Source organism: Morone saxatilis, unplaced genomic scaffold, assembly GCF_004916995.1.
Source record: "Morone saxatilis isolate NCDOM2014 unplaced genomic scaffold, NCSU_SB_2.0 Contig20, whole genome shotgun sequence".
Taxonomy (NCBI): Eukaryota; Metazoa; Chordata; class Actinopteri; family Moronidae; genus Morone; species Morone saxatilis.
Genome location: NW_023339763.1, coordinates 225,518 through 227,545, shown reverse-complemented (window position 1 = coordinate 227,545; position 2,028 = coordinate 225,518). Strand labels below are relative to the sequence as shown.

Below are 2,028 nucleotides of genomic sequence, written 5' to 3'. Positions count from 1 at the left end.
TGTTTCCATCACTTCAGAGGACATTACATTGACTTACATTCTTCATCTTAAACTAACCTTTAACAGAGTTTTAACTAGGTTGTTGAGTCAATATATTGCTGAAAATATTGTTATATCATCATCTTTACTTTGTTTATATATATAGACAATGATTTACATTAAGTCCCCAAAAGGAAAGTGAGTCCCCACAACATGAATGTGTAAACACATCCATGTCCCCACAATGTCAGTAATACATGATCATGATGTCAGTCCAACAGTCTGCATCCGTGTACCGATGTAGTCGCATCTATAACATTAAAACCGGTTTCTGACTCATATCAGTAAATCTTTACAACATTACGTTATTTTAAAATAAAAAAGGGGTTTCACGTCATGATTAACAGCTGAGTCCTGCTCGCCATGAAGTCGGCCGGGTGTATGAGGGGGGCCTTGATACCGTGGTGCCAACCCAGATCACTACTGCACAGACTCAGGCTCCAAATGGAGAAAGATGGCAGCGGCTGTATCTGGATATTTTCTTTACACCCCTAGTACTTTAATTTATAAGAAATCATATTTCATAAACTCTTAATATGTTTGTGTGTAAAAAGCTGTCAGATAAATGCAGAGGAGTAAAAAGTACGTTTTCCTCTGAAATGTAGATATGGAGTAAAAGAACCTCACATTTGTACTAAAGTACAGTACAAAGTTATTTCAGGTCAGACAGTAAAGCAGATTTATCTGTAGTAAAGATATAAATGTGGTCAGTTAGAAACAAAAAATTTACATATAACAACAAGCTCATAACAACAAGCTCATAGCTAGTTTTTGTTGTACTTCCATTATTATTGAACGCACAATAACCAGTTTTATCATAGTTTGTTAATTTAAATTTCTGAAACCAAACTTACACCCTTGATCTTCCAAAAATAACCTAAAACTCCTCAAAGTATATATAATCAGAACATTTCTATAATATAAAAAAACCCAAAATGTTCCAGAAACAAAACTAATGTCATCAACATCATTTGAAATATAATTATTTTCCTACAACTGAAGAGTAATTAAACCATGTTAACTCCAGTCAGTGAGGGTCTGTGTGGTACCTCATTATGTGGGATCGAGACGGCTGCTGGTGGGAGAAGGACTGAGACCGACCCAGACTGGCCTGGTGTCGATCCAGCAGGTCTCGAACCGCCGGGCTGGACGGGCTGTTTTTACCTGTGTGGTGACGAGAGAACACATTCAACCAAACTATCTCACCTTCTCCCAAATTACAATATATGATGTTCACACTATATGATGACAAAACATGTTTCAGAGATGAAGGTGTCCCTGTCACCATCAGTATTAGTGGTAAGGTTAGGCTGCATGTATACCATCCACATCCTCTATATCGCCCCCTGGTGGCTGAATGCAGTGTAGCCTCCATGTTAGCATAAGGGACAAACTAAAAAGTATAATAAATGTTTCGTTCTTATCACGGTGATGTTTGTTCAACTGTTCATTTTTATCATCAGTAAACCTCTCCTAACATAACAAGTTATTTATTTGATTGACAGCTGAGCCATTAGGTCGACCGGGTATATGAGGGGGGCCTTGATAACGTGGTGCCAACCCTCATAACTACTGCACAGACTCTTTCTGCACAGAGAAAGATGGCATTGGCCATATCCGGATATTCTGGCTTAATTTTTATAGAGTGGGAGGAAGTGGAGATCTTTTATATGTCTGTATATAAATAAAAAGCAAAGTGATGTTTTCATTACGTGACAGGGGCCGAGCGTCCGGGGGAGGGTTGGACACAGACGCCGTGAACTGGAGCTTCAACTTCATGTGCTGACTCAGCTGCAGAGAGAGAGAGAGAGAGGGTAACGTAATGACACTTTATCCCAACACATTACTTCGAACGTTAAATGTTTTTTATTTGATATATAGAATAAATGTATTTAAGAGTTCTGTGCCTCAGGTACCTCGTACAGTCCCGGTTTGAGGATCTGGAAGGCCACGCTGAAGGACAGAGTGCTTCCTTTTCGACAGTGACCA

At 39.1% G+C, this 2,028-nt stretch overlaps 1 protein-coding gene across 1 annotated transcript in view; it reads right to left on the bottom strand.

Moving 5' to 3' along the window:
* Positions 1-2,028, bottom strand: part of LOC118331475 (microtubule-associated protein 11-like) — a 10,843-nt gene that overhangs the window by 541 nt on the left and 8,274 nt on the right. Inside the window, 3 exon segments of the mRNA XM_035666432.1 lie at positions 1,089-1,203; positions 1,752-1,830; positions 1,956-2,028. The exon segment at positions 1,956-2,028 is cut by the window's right edge and continues 2 nt beyond it. Of these exon segments, the coding sequence (XP_035522325.1) occupies positions 1,089-1,203; positions 1,752-1,830; positions 1,956-2,028 (267 nt within the window).